This window comes from Oenanthe melanoleuca, chromosome 1A, assembly GCF_029582105.1.
Source record: "Oenanthe melanoleuca isolate GR-GAL-2019-014 chromosome 1A, OMel1.0, whole genome shotgun sequence".
NCBI classification, from domain to species: Eukaryota; Metazoa; Chordata; class Aves; order Passeriformes; family Muscicapidae; genus Oenanthe; species Oenanthe melanoleuca.
This window is the reverse complement of record NC_079334.1, coordinates 2,430,565-2,446,585: the sequence shown is the minus strand read 5'-3', so window position 1 is coordinate 2,446,585 and position 16,021 is coordinate 2,430,565. Positions and strand designations below refer to the sequence as shown.

The following is a 16,021-nucleotide window of genomic DNA, read 5'->3' as shown; positions in this document are numbered from 1 at the left end:
AAACACATTAGAACTGATGTGTAAACTATTTTTAATCAGTAATAAGTCTTTTGGAAGCTTTCTTCCTGAAACTGTGCCAACTTTTTAATATAACTATCTACATATATAATTACAAGAATTTTCCTAGGTTTAGGACAGGATTTGGCTTTTTGGGGTGTGAGTGCACACTGATGGGTCATGTTGAGTTTCTTGTCCACCAATACATAATTTGCCTGCTGTGATTTGAGCCATGGGCCAGGAGCACTTGCCAGTGAAGATTCCACTGCTTCTTTTAGGTGGAAATAGCCTTGGTTTGGCTTGGTGTGATTTGCATAGTAGGGATCACCTGTCTGATCCCTCACAGTGAAATGGGAGATTGCAGTGGCAAGCAGTAGATGCCACAATGAATAAATTATACAATGTGTTATGTAGTAGGTAAGATAGCAGAGGCTCTCTTTGTAATAATATAAAAGAGGTCACTGTTTGGATCATAACTGGACAATCAGTCTTAAATATTAATTTCTAAGTTACTTAACAAAAATAAATGGAATACTTCACTCAAAAAGTGGGAAACCTCATTAACCAAGGTAATTGTGATTCTAAAATCTAGTGTGGCCTTTTCTTTTTTTCTTTTTTTCTCTCTGCCAGTCCTTGGATGTGCTTCATCCCAGGTGGTTCTTTGAGGTACTACACCTTGAATAGCTTCCAGAACAAAATTTATGCCAGCAAAATAATGTTACTTTATCCTCTACAGCCTTCCCACACTCAGCTTCTTTCAGGGAATGGAAATGAGGTCAGGCAACATATGATAGAGCTGATCAAAATACCAGGGAGAGCTCTGCCATCCTAGATGATACCAGCAAAATGGAGAATGATTGGTAATAGACAACTGGCTTACCAATGCTCCTGAGTGATTACCAGGCTTAAAATACCTACATAACTTATATTGTATCTTTAGTACTTTGGCAGCAATGAAAGTGAATTCTGTACAAAGATTTTCCTGCCAGAAGAGATATAATAAGGAGTATTGAGCTTAGCAGTGTTCCCTGGGACTTGGATTAGGTGACCTAATACCTCCTTTCCCCTGATTGTCCTCCCCACCCACCAGTGACAACACTGGCCACTTTCCAGGAGGCAGAAATAGCCATACTCCTTGGATTATTCTAGACTTCTGCTGTAAGGAAGGCAGCTTTTCTGTACTGCTAAACCATATAGTGAACTCCTAACCTTCATTACACAATGCTGCTACTTCATGCATCTGCATATGGGGAACTCTGTTCCTCAAACATTACTTATACTCTGAGTTAGGTGAATTTCTATTTGTTTTCAAGACATAAGTATAAATTAAGGTGACCTTGATCTTAAACTGGCTAATTGTATTTACTTCTGGTTGCTTCCACTAAAACCAGAGAAAGGTCAGATCAATGCTACTGCCAGCTGTTTCTAAGCTCAGCCCTACTGATGCAGTAAGCAACTGTTTTGTCAGTGTCTGTTTTGGGAATTCTAGAAATCTGTTTTAACCAAAATAATGGGGTGAGTGGGGCAAAACATTGCAACACTCACAAGACAAATGTGTGAGTATTCAATTTCATTCAACAGTGAGTCCTGGTAGTTTTCACTTTTATGAAGAGAACAAGCTTCCACATTTATGGACAGTATCTGAGAATGGAGAGCTTAATTCTAGCTGGATGTTGTGGGATGTGTGGAGGAGGACTTACACCTTCACATGTTTGCTCCTGAGGTGTCTGTTTCAGAATCCCTTCAGTATTTTAGCTTTCAGCTGTTCCTATACTCATTATAATGGTTTGGGGGAGTGGGAGTTTCTGCTCTTCATTGCTTAGGGGCCCAGTAGATATCCACATCTCACTGATTTTTATTTCATGTGCTGTTGAATTAGTGCTGTAAAACTTCCTGGCCAGCACTAGAAATGTTTCTTTGATAACTCTACTGTGCACTTGTGCATCAGAGGGTTTTTTGATTAAACACCTTTCTGTCTGTACAGTTTAATCTCCCCATTTCTCTGTTTAGGTCACCAGTTTGCTGGGAGAATTTCTAGAGAGCTGATGGTGAGAGGATGGAGCCTGCCATGGTAGCAGAGGTCTTAAGAATGTTGGTTGCTTGTCAATTTAAGGAGAGTTTTATTGAGCAGGTCCAGCATAAGCCAGTTTGCATTTACAATTCCCAAGAGCTTTGAACACATCTAGAAAGCTTAGTTACTATTAGGATTGGTACATGTGTATTCAGAAGAGTTTCAGGAGGGCTGTCTTCAGGTTTGAGTACATTTTGAATGCTGTGCATGGATACTGGGTGTAGACTGACTGAATAGACTGTTTTTCATATCATACTGTCCTCTTTGAATTCAGGCCTTTTATGTTTAGCACAATGTGTTATGGATCAAATGGGAAACATCAGAAAACTCGAGATGTGATGGCTTCATAGTACAGCTGAGTAATTCAGGCTTCCTGAGGGCTTGGGAATACCCTAGGATAGTAAGAGAGAAAGTTGAGTCATTTTATCAAAATAACATTGACATTTGATGACAGCTTGTCATGGTTTAACCCCAGCTGGCAACTAAATACCACACATCTGCAGGGAGCAGAATCAGAAAGAAAAACAGTTTGATAATTGAAACAAAGTCAAATATAATAATAATAATAATAATAATAATAATAATAATAATAATAATAATAATAATAATAATAATATTAATGAAAATGAGAAGAATAACCCCAAAGAACAGCTGGTGCATGATGCAGTTTGCTCACACCCACTGGCTGATTCCCAGCTAATCCCTGAGCAGCTAGCAGTCCCTCCTGGCCAGCTCCCCCCAGGTTATGTTCTGGCCATGATGTTCTGTGGGTGGAATATCTCTTTGGCCATTTGGGGTCAGCTGTCCTGGCCACACTCCCTCCCAGCCTTTTGTGCACCTGCTCACTGGCAGAGCATGAGGTGCTGCAAAGTCTTTGACTCAGGGTGAGCAGTGCTTAGCAACAGCCAAAACATGAGTGTGTTACCAATCTTGTATCACACCAAACCCAAAACACAGCATGGTACCAGCTACTAGGAAGAAAATTAACTCTATCCCAGCCCAAACCAGGATACTATTAAGTATTTAAATTCAAATAAATTTGTTGTTGTGTCTATTTGAGGAGGTTGCATTGCCCCTTTTGTCTTTGAGGATGTGCTTATCCAAATTCAGGGCCTCCTACCAGGAAATGTGCAGTTCTGCAGTTTATGATATGAGGCTGTGTGAACAAGCACTGACAAGAATGCAGCAGGTCTGTTGAGCTTTTGCCAGGGGTTTCCTGGAGAAATTTCCTAAAGGAGAAGATAAATGTAAACGGGCAGATGAATCCAGGTTTAAAACTTTTAACTTCTTACTAACCCTTAAAAAAATCCATTCTGTTTAACACCCTTCTGCAGTCAGTTTAGAATTGCCATGTACATGGCTTATGTATCTGTTGCTGTGCAGTACAGAAATTGTTAACAGTGTCTAGATTTTGAGAGGATTAAGGAAAGGATTTCAGAAGAAATCACTTGCACTTACTTAAATGGAATGTCTTAATTGACTTACTGTTTGAATGTGTGCAGCATCTAACCATGAGCCTTGATACCAAGATTTCCTTTCTTATTGTGGACACAGTGCTGGGCACTTCCTTACATCAAAGTGTTTTTTTTTTTGACTTGGAGTGGAGATGAGAATGAAGTGTTGTGCATTCTGGATTCTGTTTTTGGCACTGCCACCAGATTGTTGTGAGATGGCCTTGCTGGTATTTAATCTCTGTGTCTGGACTTGTGCAGTGCCTCTACAGTACTTACCTACTTCCAAAATAGGTTTGTTTTAGTGTGCTAGCACTTGTAAAGCATTTTGAGGTCCTTGGATGAGAAGTGGAGTTGGAATACAAAAAGGCAGTTAATGGAACTGAAGTGGGTGAGGGTGAAACTTCCAGGAAAAATCCTGAAACTCAGTGTGACAAGAATACAGATGAAAAATGAGAAGCTAAAAATACTGCTGGGTCTTGTTTGCTGCCTTCACTATACCTCAGTGATAATGTTTACTGAATGGATAGCACACTTCAGAAACCTTACCCCAAAAGGTATTTCTTAGAAATTAATTGCAAGGGAATATGAGGACTTCCAGCATTTCAAACTCAGAGCTTACTGCATCACTTTTAAACCCCCCTGAAAAGTTCCCATCTTCCTTTTCAGTACTTGGTCACAGGCAATATGCTACTGTTTCTGTAGGGTTTATCTGACACAGTTCTCAAGACAATTGTGTGGAGGTAGGAGTAATTGAAGTGCTTGGAAAAGACAAGTGAAAACAAACAGGTACAGTGTTTCACATTACCACAAAACCACAAGCTTTGGGAAATCCATAATGAAGATTTTCCTGAGAGCTTATTAATTCCTTCCCCCTTTTGCATGTGTTTCAAAGCAGTCTCCTTTATTTGAATTTCCATAATTCCCCAAGGCCACAGCTAAGTCTGTGCAAAATACTGGACAAGAGATGACATGTACCTTAGTCAGATATTAAGACAGCAAGCTAAGAAAAGCAAGTCTAGAGGTGCTGCATGATTATTGAAAAATAGCTTCTAGTAAAATAGACAGGTATTTTTCCTTAGGGAAGAGTTCATTGTTCTCAGATTCCCAGTTCTCTCCTGCATCTTCAGCATGGATTTCTTGTGTCAAGGAGTAATCTTGACAGGATTTCATGGAGCCCATGGGAATAATGTGTAGATTTTAGAGAACAAGGGAATACTGGAGGTGAATTGGGGATAGGATCCTCTCTCAAGAGGAGCTTCTCAAGTCTTCCAGGAATTGCCAGAGTTGCTGCAATAGGACACACTCCTGCAAGCAAGGAGCAGTTCTGTTAGGAATGTTATCTCTGATCAGACACTTACCATTTCAAGCTCTGTCAAAGCTGAGATAAATGAAGGACTCTGGCAGCTTTCATGCACCAGCTCAGCAGCCTGTCCTGTTAAGAAAAACAGCTCCCTTCAGATGATCTATGTAATGTTCATGGCACACTGACTCTTCCAAAATAGAGTCAGATTTTAAAGTGTGCCCTATTTTGGATGTTTGTGGGTTTTTAGCTGATCATTTGATTGTTCAAGAAGCTACACTTGGCTTTAAGGTAGCTTATTTATATTTTGATTCCAGTATTTTTATGTTGTTTTTTAAATTGTAGCATCAAATTAGTTGGTGTGAATTTCAGAGTGAAAAATGGGAAAATTGTCCATCATCTGAACACTTCAGTGACACCTGTATCTCACTTTCATCCCTTGTGTAAGTTTGTGAAGTGCAGAGCTTTTCCTTCTGATAGTTCATGTCTTTGTGGTGCAGAGAGTTGGCTATCAGTAGCACTTCTCTTGTTTCATATTTGGTAATGGGTTGGGCAGTGGCTTTGCAAACAGCCAGGTTGGCTAAATGCATGGCATCTTTTAGAAACAGACATCTATTAGAAACAAAACTAATGTTTGAAGTAGACTAAATAGTCTGTGTAGTGCAAATTCCTAGAAATCCCATGCTTAAACTGGTACCCAGTGGAGTTTCTGTATCATATTCTCTGATGCAGAGCTGTTTTCTTGGCAGAGTGAAGTGGAGGGATGTGATCACTTTTGCATCTGAAGTGTACAGATATATAAATTAATAAGAGAAAGTGCTGGGAATGCCCTTCCTACTTTGAGATTTCAAGGCATGGAGTGCTTGTCAAGCTCACAGGACATCTTGGCTTGACCATGTCTTTCTGCATTAAAGTTCAGGTTGATTTTCCACCTTTTAAGATTTTTAACACAGTTGCATTGAGTCATTCCCACTTATAATTTGTGCTGTGGTAACATCTGTTTGATTCTCTGTGTACCAGTCACACTGGATTTTGTGATGATTTGTGTTTTAAAGAACTTACCTGAAGGATCATACATCTTCATGAAATGCATATAAACAGATGTCAGCTTGATTTTCAGTCCTTCTCTACCTTACAGTGATTGCTGCCAGTCTTTCTTCCCACACTAGATACTGGAGTGTTGAAACAGCATTTTTTAAAAGGAGTCCATTTAATTTAATTTTTTGGTAATTGTTTGTTTGTTTGGGGTTTTTTGGGTTTTTTGTTGCTTTTTTTTTTTTTGCTTTGAAAAGGCTGACATAAAAGCCCATAAGGTGGTCACAAAACAAAAGGAGTGAAATAATATCAGATAGATAAGAGTTCTTGTTCTTTGGTTTTCAGAATTCTTTTTCTTGGGAACTTTGCAGCTGTGTCAGGTTTGCATCAGAGGAGAATAAGTTGAAAACAGCTTGAGGAAAGACATTCCTGTTAAAGTAGCTGAGCTTCAGTGATGGCTCTGCGTGTATAAAGAGTTCTGAGTAGTACAAAAACCCCTTTAAAAAAAAATAAATCATTATTGTAGTACATTCCTTGTTTGTTTCCCCTGACCTTGGTGTTACTGTGTTACCTAGAGTCCTGTGTTGTTTTTGTTTTTTTACTGTCAGCCAAAGTGGCAGAGCAAAATTCGAGGTCATTTCCCCTGTTACTGTGAACTCAGAGTTGGGTAATGTAACACAGATTGCAAAAACAGATTTAGCTGAACTGGTATCACCATCTAGAGAGAGAGAATGAAATAAATTGTGAAGCCCAGTGAAAAAGGCAGTTCAGTTCAACTGAACTTTGCAAATCAAAGCACAGCAGAAGGCTTAGCAGCAGGAAATGGTGGAGACCACAATATCCCTGGAAATGCAAGGCAGTATTGCCAAGATTATTTGTTTATGCCATGGAGAAGCTCTGTAGTTCCAGCTAAAGGCATGGCAGCCACTTCCCCACATCATGGAAGGGTTAAATCATACTAAGGAAGAGAGAAAAACACTTCTGGCAGTTCTCTTTTAGATTTTAGAGGAGGGGGACTGGAAGTGGATGCCAGTAATTACATAAAGACCTGTGTAATTTTGTGTGAAATATGAAGGTGGTACTGAGTGAGTAACTGTCCTTAAAAAAAAACCTGTTAGGAATAAAGTGAGAAACTGCAAAGGATGAAGAAAGGAAAGAAAAACTGGCCTGGAGGTTAAAATGTGTGAGGATAAAGCAAATGTTGTGGGTTAGACTTTGCAAAGGAGAGCAGAGCAAAGAGCTCTATTTCTTAAGCATGTAAGTAAAAGCAAGGTAAGAGAAAGCAGAAGGATGTTCATAGTGATGATGGAGCTGACATAAAATGCAATTTTATGTACAGTCAATCAGATAGACAGGGAAGCAAAAGAGTGTGCAGCAAGATTGGGAAATGAAGACTAATACAGTCTTTTTTTGTCTCAGAAGAATGAGAGAAGTGTAAAATGAAATTGTGAACTTTGTGGTAACAATTTGTGATTCAGTCAAGCTGTCCTGATGTACTATGACTGTCTCATGTAGGAAATACTGTGTGACCACTGGGTAACAGAAGTATGTCCTGCAGATAGAAAACTAAAAAGAAAAGAAAACAAAAAACTTTAAAAAGTGGTCTAAATGAGTACATATCAGTCAAAGAGTAGGTGTAAGACCTTCTTTTAAGGAATAACTAAAACCTGCTAGTTCTGCAAGGGAAGTCCTTTGACCTCATGCAGGTAAGTGCTATAAAATGTGACATGGGTTCACCAGAGACTGTGCTGGACTGGCTTGACAGCTTTTATTGACAGCTGATACCTCCATGAGGGAAATTTCAGTGCATTTGAACAGTCTGGACTTGAGTAAAGCACAGGAATGCTGACACATGGAAATAATTATTGGAACTGGCTAAAATGGGAGAGTAATACATGAAGTGTGAGTATCTAAGAAGTTTACCTAAATTAGAGATGAGAGGTTTTAATAAAGGAGGAAATAATGGGGTTGGATGTCACCTAGAGACTATGCATGTCCCAAAAAGTGGTGTGGGGACTGATCTTTGTAATGCTGTCACTAAGGTTACCAGCAAAAAAAACCAAAAACAAACAAGAAAAAAACCTGCTAATGAAATTCAGTGCTGAGGCAACGTTTCAAACGCTCATCAGTGCAGAGGAGGACAGGCATGTCATTCACCAAGAGCTGCAAAATGTTGCCAACTGCAAGACTAAGCTTAGCAACGTAATAGTGGAAAATACTGGGTCATGCACTAAGATGATGTTGAGAATTTTGGCTACCAACAAAGTGCTTATCAGTTGAAAGCAAAGAAGGAGAAAGATCTAAACACCATAAAAGCCACCTGTATTATGTAGCATATAAATAGGCAGGTGTGTTCTCAGCATGTATCAGATGAGAGATTTGTGGCAGAGATTTGTGTGTTGTGCTGATAAGAACTCATCTGGAAAGCCACCTTCACTTTTAATCACCCAGGTCTGGAAAGATTAATCCAAACTGCAACAGGTGCAGAGAATTAGAGGATGATAAGTGCACTGAAAAGGTTATCTTCAGTGAGAAGAAGGCTTGGCTTGTTTAGCAAAGCAAAACAAAAGCATGGAAAGGTTGGGCTCTGGGTCAACAGTGGCATGGTATTCAAGTTAAAATATTCCAATTTAAAAATAGATGGATGAAAGCAGGGTAGAATAAAATTCATTGAGTTCTAAAGTGAATGAAGCTTCTCAATACTTTTCTACAACTGTCTGGTTCACATATCCTTGTAATTTTTGGGGATTTCTGGGATTTTTGCATGCAAATGTCTCTGAGATTTGTCCCTGATTCATTTCATTACAAATTCTGATTGAAAGGTCAATAGATTCAAATCTATTAAAAGTTTTAAAACTTGGCCTTTTTCATTCTTTCCCTCATCTTTAAGTAGTAACAATATTGTCTTGCACCTTAGCTCTGTAGATTTCCCTTGGCTAGTGCCAGTTTTAACATGCAGCAGGGCTGCCCCACAGCATTCCTACTGTGTCTCAGGCCTTCCCCAGTACTTACCACATAGGCTTGATTGCATCTCTAGTTTTTGCAGCTAAAATGGCCCTATTTCCTCTCTCAGCTAGGAAATTTAACATTCTTTTTAGCATCTATTAGCCAAAACCACTAAGATTCCCTTTTGCAGTCTGGCTTCCCAGTAGTGGCGAACCAGGATAATGACGTAAGGTATTCTCTCGCTTTATTTACCTCCTTCTGCCTCGTGCCCCTTTTCTCCCAACTGCTCAGTTCTGTTAAAAAGGTGCATTTCTGACTGTTGCCTTTGTTTGTTGCCTGGCTTGTTCTCAGGTGCCAGTGTGAACGGGCTGGAGGAGCCCAGCCTGGCCAAGCGGCTGCGGGGCACTCCGGAGCGCATCGAGCTGGAGAACTACCGGCTGTCCCTGCAGCGCGAGGAGGAGCTGGAGGAGGTGCCCGAGGAGACGCTGGCAGAGCACAACCTGAGCAGCGTGCTGGACAAAGGCACAGAGGAGGATGTGCCCAGCAGGTCAGCACACACTGCCCATCAGCTTTTTCTGCACTCATCCCAGCAGATTTGCCTGCCTTTGCTTTTTCTTTAACTGTTTATTTACCAAGTTGTCCTTTGTAAAGTTAGTGAAACACACAGACATTTCACCTTGTAGTTTCTGTTCTAAATAGCTCACTACTATCAGAAGACACATATAGCACCATAATACCATGAGATTAAGTTCTAAACTGGAAGGGATTTTTTAATTTAATTTTTCAATTGTATCAAAGGTAGGTGAGTCTTTTGCGCAAACAGAACGTGCATTCAAATAGAAGGGGGTTCCAAAGTTAGCTTATTTTCTGTATGCTTTGCATTACAATTCAACACCATGCTTGGTTTCCAGATATAGGCTTGACACATATGTAAACCTGACTGAATGCTGGTGCAGTGCCTGAGAGGTATTAATGGGAAGCAATAGCTATGGCTGTTGAAAAATGAGTTGTACCTTCGTGATAACGAAGTGAAGGTATATAAATGTGTTGTACTTTCATGAATTTCTCTTTATCTGCAAAATTCTGTGCAAGCACACCAGGATCCACATCCATGCAGACAGAGGTACTGGAAACAATTGTTCCAAGAATCATTGAGAGAAAATCCTTGAGGATTCGTGAACTTTATAGTTAATCACACATTTCTGCTGAGTCTTGGTCTCTTAGTACAATTTCTCATCTACTTGTCTCTGTATCAATTGCAGCCCTTAGCTTTTCATCTCTGAGTCTGTCCAGTAGTCTTGCAGTAAACTCAGAAAATGCTGTTATTTGTTTCCTGCAACTTAGATTCTGAAATCATAATCTGTGTATGCATTACCTGCAGACAGAGATCTGTATGAGAAATTGAATAATATTTGTGGGAGATGCAAACTATATTTTCTTAACTCATCCTTCCTTAACTTACCTGCTCAGGTTTAGGAATTATATCAATTATGACAATATAAGCTTTGATGGTCTCAGGGGGTTTTACTCCTTTATGTTTCTACCTCTGAAACAAAAGTGTGGAGCTATTGACTGTTGTTATTCTTTGTCTTGATTTCAATAAATCAGGACACAATAAGCCTGCTCAATAAATGGCAGAAAACTTACAAAGGCCAAGAGTTAGTTAAAAGAAAAAGTGAAATTTTGGTATGAAGCTGATAGTCATCTCTAAGAGGTGTTTTGAGATTCTGAGATTGAGGGCAGGACACTATTAGGTTAGCAAATTTGATTTTTGTCTTGTAGGGTGTTAGATTTAGTTCCTTTTGTCCTACATTCATCCCTACAACTTATTATCAGTATGAGTATTTCTGTCTGTAATAGAATGCACTGTATAATTTTGTACGTGAGAATCAGTGTAGGCAACTCACATTCTGTCATAAGGAGAAAAGAGAAAATACATCAAACTCCCTGTCAGTTTGACCTGGAAAAATTTATATTCCAAATCCAAATATGGCAAGCAGGTTTACTCAGAAAATGGACAAGGCTGTGTGGACCAAATATCAGAGAGAGCAGAGGGAGAATTTTCTAGGGGATGTAGATGCTGAGTTTCCTCTGTCCAGCTATATCCAGTCTATGGATAGACTGTGAAGACAGAGAGACTGAAAAAATAAGAAAAGGGGAGAAGTCTGACTACTTTTTCAGGAAAAAAAAAAAATTAGTTTTGACTCTTGCAACAAGCCAACCAAGGCCCTGATTTAATCATCTTCACTGTCTTGGTGCAGTGCTGCAGGGTTAGGAGAGGTGGGGGAGATGGGGAACTCTTTGTTCCCTCAGTGTTTTACAAAGGATGGGTTGGTCGTTCAGGGTTCACTGAGGTGGCTGGGGGAAATCAGGCAGAGACCTCACATTTTGGTGCACAGCTTCCCATCTTGCACACACTGCAGAGAAAGTTTATGAGGAAAAGTAATTGAAGTATATTTTTTCAAAAGAGACTTAGCCTTAAGTTTCAATAAGAAAAAAGATCAGTTAAGCAACTAAACCCAGACTACACAGTAGTCTGAGGTGTGGAAAACCTTTTATATGCCTTATTCATTGCCTTAAAGTTGCAGTAACCCCAGTGTGCCATCTCCAGTTTTGGTGTTATGCCCTCTGGCCTTTCAAAGGAGTGTCGTAGGACAGCTTGTGCTGGCTAGGTCTGTATGGCAAGGGAAGAGATTCATTGCCACAGTTTAGGCTCCAGTTCCTTTCCTCAGCTGTAAATCTGTGTACACACACCTTTTCCTAATGAAATACTCAACTGCTTATGCAAATGCTATAGAGCAACCTACCTTGGTCTTTGATTTCTGCTTTATAGAAAAATAAAATTTCAGCTGTTGAATTAATTCCTACAGAACAGTTTCCATGCTGAAAGGAATGCTCACTATACCAGGCCATCTCTCACTGCTGTCTTTCAGCTTCTCATTTCTCAGTATTCAAAGGTCAAACAAAAGCCAAGTGATAAATGAAATCCAAAGGAGGTGAAGTGAGCTGTGTGGTGAAGAATTTGTGTCGTCACTCCTCCATGCGATAAGCTGGCTGGTGGAAGAGCAGCAGCTCATCCAGCACCCATGGCAACAATTTGAGCAGCAGTAAACCTTATTGACAGCACACCAAGCCCCAGCATGCAGCACCTGTCAGGTTTATTTCCATACCAAAGGGTGGGAAAGCAAATCAGGGAGAAAGGGAACATCACTTGTTATCTCTGTGACAGATCTGCATAAAGCCTTTGGAGTGTGCTCTGGTCTCCATGCACCAAGCCTGTGGCTTGCAACAGTGTTTGTATTCAATATTTCACATGTGAAAATCAGGCAGCGTGTTAAAAATAATTAATTGAGTTTATGCTGTGAAAAAGTGACTTGAAATATGAAAATAATGTTATTTGTATGCAGACCAGTGAGGAGAATTTAAGAGCCTATGGACAGAAGTGTGTGATCATCAGAGCATGAACAAAGTGTTTTCCTTGTTAGGTTTGCTATCAGAAATAGGCTCTCAGATGAATAAAATTTTGTAAATATGATACTACAGCTGTACAAGTTGTATTTTACAGACCTACATGAAGTGTAAACTTTGTTATTTTCAACTTGTTGGTTTTCCCTTTCATTGTCTGTATGGAATGGATTCTGCCAAAGGCTGTTAGCCAGTGATAGTGGGCATAAGGAAGCAGCAGAAATACTGTTCTCAGATTATTCACCCAAACTTTAATTATTCTCAAACAGTTTTCCTTTTTGGCCAGATGAATTGGGCCTTTTAAGATTTATAGGGGAAGCATCCAACAGTTGCTCTAATAAATGCAGTTCTATTAAGATAAAACAAAGCTAGGGCACCTTTTCACCCTGCAGAGTGGATCTGTGAGTATGTTGTAGTTCTCATTCATTTTCCAGTGACAAATGCAACCATCTTTCTCCTCAGTCCCTCTAGGTAGTCTGGCATGTAAGAGGGAGCTAGATTAAATGTTACAAGATAAGTGGTTACATTTCCCACCCCTGCTGCAAATGCTGAGGAACTGTTAGAATTAAAAAGAAGCAACTTCTGAAAGGCAGTAATGATTTATTGTTTTTCATGGTTTAGACTTTGCTGTGGGAATAATAATCTCATTATTGTCATTATCTTTGCACTGCTTCCTACAGCTTCTTGCCACTGTGTACACTGTGTTCTTAATTGGATACATATTTCTGTCTGTGATGCAGAAAAGTGAGGAATTTTGGGGTTTTTTTCTCCATCTCTTCTTAGTTCACATGCTGTATCCTTTGCCTGATGTGTTTTGTATTCTTTCTACTCCAAAGACTTCTCTGGTTCACAGGAGCAAGTGCCAAAATCAAATCAGGTATCTTAGCAGTAGCTGCTGTATGAAAAGACATGGCCTTCTACATTCTGTTACTGTGAAGAACTCTTGCACCAATTTATCAAGGGCAATGTGATATGAAGAAAATAGTTTTTCTGTTGTATTCAGTTGTCTTGAACTGTAACAATAAATGCTGCACAAATATTTGGACTTGGCTTCACAGGCACTTTCCTGCTGTCTCACCTTTTTTAAAAGAAGCAGGGCAAGGACCATGCTGCAGCCCACAGGAGCTGCTGTCACTTATAGGCCTGTGAAATGTTGGAAGTTGAAAATCAATGTTATGTTTTAGGCTTATGTGTGTTGAAATGACTTGTTAGTGATCTGAGACTGATCAAACAAACACTGACTTCATGTTCTTTAATACTATTATTTATTATTAGCGATATAACCTTTTCTTTATTTTTTCTAAAACCTTACAGTAGTTCAGAATCTGAGATGGAGGAGGAAGATGAGGAGGAAGATGATGAACTGCTGCTGCCTCAGCAACCCCCTTCAGACTTGGGTGGTGTGCCATGGAAAGAGGCCGTGCGTATCCATGCCCTCCTGAAGGGCAAGAGCGAAGAGGAGATTGAGGCTGAGCAAAATCATGAGATTGAGTACAAATATGATGATGAAGAGGAAGAATATGAAGAGGAGGAAGATGAGGAGTCAAGTGAAGGTTAGCTTGGTTTGTCCTTTCTTTCTTCTAGCCAGCAGGGAAAAATGCATTGAGTATTTGCCATGCAAGAAAGATTTTGCCTTGGAAAACTTTACTTTTTTTTTCACTTCTTTGTTGCCCTGATTTTTGAGGGGGTTATTGTCAAGGAAAGTTCGAGGTGGTTATTCTGGATACTGAGGGAGTTTGCCCACAGGACAGTTTAGAGTTCTAGTACTAACACAATATGCTTGCTATACACCATGCCAACATGTCAATTCACAGCCTTGTGCTGGTGTATTGGCATATGGTTGGTTTTTATTATTATTTGGAATTGGATTTGAATGTGCCCTTTGCTCTCTGACAGCAGGAACTGGAAGCATTGTGGTTGCAGTGTTTTCAGTTGGAGTGCCTCACTAAGGGGTAGTGCCCTGTCACTGTCAGCAGGGCATTCCACAAAAAGGTGCTTGTAGCTCTCCCAGGTTAAAAGATGGCCTTGAGAAATAAGGAAGCTGAGGTAGTTTCCACTTTAGCTTTGAAAGCTTTCTGTGGAAAACCTTAGGGAAAGACTCCTTCCCCTGTGTTGTCTCAGTCATCAAAATGCAAAGTTTGTGCTCAGAATAGACATGTTTCCAGTGTTTCACCACCATGCCAAATTTCTCACTGCTCTTGTCTTTGTCTTTATACTCACATTTCCTTTTTGAGGAGACTTGTAGACTCCAAAGAGCTTTTTCGTAAAGGTCTTTGGCTGCCTACTGCAAGCAGGGGTCCAGTTTTTTGAGTCCTAGTGGCAGTGCTGTTGATGAGCTCAGCAGGCTCCTTGGCTGCTTTCTCAATGTAGGAGCTGAGTGAAGTCTGTGGAACTCAAGACTCCTTTATAGGAACGGTGGCATGCATGTTGTGTGTTCAGTCTGCTGAGCAGTGTTCTTGGACGGATGTTGCTTCATTCAAGCAGTTTTCCTGTCAGGCACTTGGAGTACAGCGGGAGTTCGGGGACTTGCAGCATTTCCAGGCAGTCTCTCTTTCTGATCCTGTCCTCTCTGTTTCTCTCTTTCCCTCTCTCCATGGCTTGTGTGTGCACTGGCGTGTCTGGTGTTAAATGTGGCTGTGTGCTTCCCTCTGCTGTAGAGGGGGAGTATAACCCTTGGGAGAGAGAGCTGCAGCAAGGCCTCTGGCTCCAACGTCTCTCAGACGAAGAGGACTCGGGTACACACAAAGGTACCCGAACACTGTCTCCCCTTCCACTTCCCCCAGGAGAGGGGAAGCTTTCAAAGAGCAGGTCCCACATGAACAGTCTCTGTGTTTTATTTAATTGTGTCACCAGCTCCCTCAAAACTGATTGTTGTTCATCTCCTGCTTCAAGTGTCGTAAGTCAGATCTGTTATTTTTAGGAAGGTGATAAAGCTGCCAAGTACCTCAGGATTTCTAGAAAACCTGGACAATTTGCTACTGTAATTTGCATGAACAGTGACTTCCAAGTAATAAGGAGTATCAGATTTGTTCTCTCCTTGCACCTGTGCATTATCTCAGACACATGGGACACATCAAAAGTACTGCCTTTAGACTGCTTGTGTCAGCAAATCTGCTTTTTTTGTTGTCCTCTGTGTGTGTCTGTCTTTGGGGAGAGTCTGGAAGGAAACTAATCAAGCAACAGCAGTCCCTCAGGATTCTTCAAACAGTTATATAATGGTCATAAAATTAATCAGACATTCAAAGCTAACTGGTTGTGTCATTTTCCACGATGCATTCTCTTGTAGTTTATTTTTGATAGTTGTTTTTTTGTAATACTTGGTCCTAATAGCTTGTTAATCCCTTATTCCCTCAGTGTGGTTCATTAGAGCCAGAATATATAAGAGGGAAATCCAAGTTTCTTCCTGCATGTAAGGGGGAATATACAGTTGTCAAACTGCATATTTTACAGTTTGTGGTTGTAATAACAATAACTCAGCTTCTGACTTTCTTTTTTTCTCCAAGACAGAAAAAAAAAAGGAAGAAGCATTATTATTTTTTGGCATTTAACTTTTCTGTGATAAGAATGAGAAGTATTAGTAAGGTGGCTGAAGGGCATAACTGAAGAAGTTTCCCCTGTTGGAGTTGCTAGGGTGCTTCAGCCCTGACTCTTAAGGAGTTGGTTTGCAGGTGGCTCCTTACTCCAATAAAGTGAAAACACTGAGCCTGGCCACAGCTTATAAAGTGCTAGTGGGTGCTACAGTGGAAATGGAGG

The 16,021-nt window shown here is 40.2% G+C and overlaps 1 protein-coding gene across 1 annotated transcript in view; it reads left to right on the top strand.

Moving 5' to 3' along the window:
• MICAL3 (microtubule associated monooxygenase, calponin and LIM domain containing 3) overlaps positions 1-16,021 on the top strand; it is a 168,421-nt gene that overhangs the window by 112,907 nt on the left and 39,493 nt on the right. The window contains exons 27-29 of the mRNA XM_056508446.1: positions 9,155-9,350; positions 13,583-13,821; positions 14,926-15,015. Coding sequence (XP_056364421.1) covers positions 9,155-9,350; positions 13,583-13,821; positions 14,926-15,015 — 525 coding nt within the window. The remainder of the gene's footprint in view (positions 1-9,154; positions 9,351-13,582; positions 13,822-14,925; positions 15,016-16,021) is intronic.